Here is a 1,961-nt window from a genome sequence, read left to right on the forward strand (position 1 = left end):
CTCCGGGTCCCTCTGTTTTCCCTGACTCGCCGAGGCGAAGCACCTCCCAGCCTCTCCGCCTGGCTCGGGATCTCACAGGAACTCCTGGAGATCACAGGCTGCCCTCACCTACCCTTCCTTGGCAGGAAAAATAGCAATAATCCACGTGAAACAAAAGCCATTTATACTTTGATTTCCCCGTTCTGTCCCAGGACGTAGGAGCTGTTCTTGCTTGGCTTTCTCTGAATCTCTGAGTCCAGCCTTGATCCTTAAGAAATTAAGCCAGATGAGGGGAGGACTCCTCATCCTCGCTGTCCTCCTCCTCCCTTCTGTGCCGGGTGCTTTTTCTTCGGCTGCTTTGAGTTATGAATACTTTACTGCGTAGCTTGTGGCTATCAAGGTCAGCCTAAGGGAAGGAGGTGAGTCATTGCCATTCAAATGGCTACAAACTGGAATTCAAGGAAGGCTGGAGCACCTGATCTGTTTCAATAGAAAGGGACTCAATGTCCACAGGTCGATGCTCTGCCCTTTTGGAAGTCTCACCCTGAAACTTCTCAGTATGCAAATACCGCCGCAGAAATTGCAGCTGGTGCTGCTCTGTCAAGGGCTGTGAGCTGATCAGAAGTTTTGGTAAGGGCAGAGAAAAGCAGAGAAATTGGGTTGGGAGGAATGCAAAAAACCTTCTGTCAATAATATTTCTTTCTTTGTTTTGTTTTTGGTTGGTTTTTTTTGTGTGTATGTGTGTGTGTCTCCAGGCTGCAAACTGCTCTCCATGGCTTAAATGGACATCAAAGCACATCTGTCTGCTGGAATGTACATCCCGGGATGATCTGATCCTTCATGAGCTAACTTCCAAGAAAAAAAAAAAGCTAACCACCCTCTTCTTTCTACAGTTTGCTTGCTTTAATTTATGGCTTGCTCCTACACAGAAAACACTTTTAATGCTGATATTGCTCCCTTCTAAATCTTCTGGTACGTGGAAGGGCAAGGGTCCATCTTCATTGAACCCCTGTTGGGAGAGGTTAACGGCAGGTCACAGACAGGTGGAAGAGACTTGGAAGCACTGTGAGAAGGTGAAAGGAAATACCCAGCGTTGCCTTTTTTAAGACCGTTTGGAAATGAAGCTTCTTCCCATACAGGTGGAGGTAGTGGAGTCGGTATGTTCAGCCTAAGCCCAGGGTGGTAACTGGCAGGCGCCTGCAGCACCCTTTCCTTTTTGCCTTACACTGGACCCTACATCGTACTTGGTCAGCAGTGACAGCAGAACCTGAGTGGGAAAGATGGTTGTCGTAAGGAGGAGGAACGTGAAAGTGTTTACCTTCGCCTTTTTGCTCATCACAGTAACGTCATTTCTGCTGAACTACACGCACCAGGTGACCACGACCACCTGGGATCCGAGACATCTCATCATGCAGTTTTCAGAGCAAGTCCAAAAACTCTTCAAGTACCCCAGGAGACCGTGCAGCTGTCACACGTGCATTTCTGAGCTGGGACATTCCCTCTGGTTTGATCAGAGATTTAATTCAACTATGCAACCTTTCCTGACCTCACAAAACGCCTTGATCCCAGAAGAGAGCTACAGGTGGTGGCTGGTAAGTGGAAGGGGTGGATATGGCCCGGCGTTAGTGCGACGGTTGCGGTGTCATGCTTCGAGTGATGCCGAGCAGATAGCGAGAGACAGTTCCTGCCAAAAACATTTGCCATCTCAGCTAACAAGGCAGAGGCAGAGGTGGAAGAAAGTGGGCGTTCGTGCTGCTGTTTAGCTCGCAGGCACTTGGAGCACACGTTCACTTGCTCCAAGCTAGAAAAGTCCCTGGCAGAGATAGGCGGTGAATCCAGAATTTGTAAATGCCAATATTGCCTTCTTTCTCCCTTCTCTTTGAAAGACTAGACTTCCTAAGCCGGCTTGTTTCACTTCACATGAGAAACGAGGGTTTTGCTGTCCATTGAGGTAGCAAAGCGAACTTATTGTGAAGTGTTTA

The 1,961-nt window shown here is 48.3% G+C and overlaps 1 protein-coding gene across 1 annotated transcript in view; it reads left to right on the forward strand.

The window, feature by feature from the left end:
* Positions 1–1,109: 1,109 nt before the first annotated feature.
* The window catches only part of ST3GAL1 (ST3 beta-galactoside alpha-2,3-sialyltransferase 1), a 25,576-nt gene continuing 24,724 nt past the window's right edge, over positions 1,110–1,961 (forward strand). The window contains exon 1 of the mRNA XM_009892118.1: positions 1,110–1,571. Coding sequence (XP_009890420.1) covers positions 1,260–1,571 — 312 coding nt within the window. The 5' untranslated portion in view covers positions 1,110–1,259. The remainder of the gene's footprint in view (positions 1,572–1,961) is intronic.

This window comes from Charadrius vociferus, unplaced genomic scaffold (assembly GCF_000708025.1).
Source record: "Charadrius vociferus isolate BGI_N301 unplaced genomic scaffold, ASM70802v2 scaffold2101, whole genome shotgun sequence".
In the NCBI taxonomy this organism is placed as follows: domain Eukaryota; kingdom Metazoa; phylum Chordata; class Aves; order Charadriiformes; family Charadriidae; genus Charadrius; species Charadrius vociferus.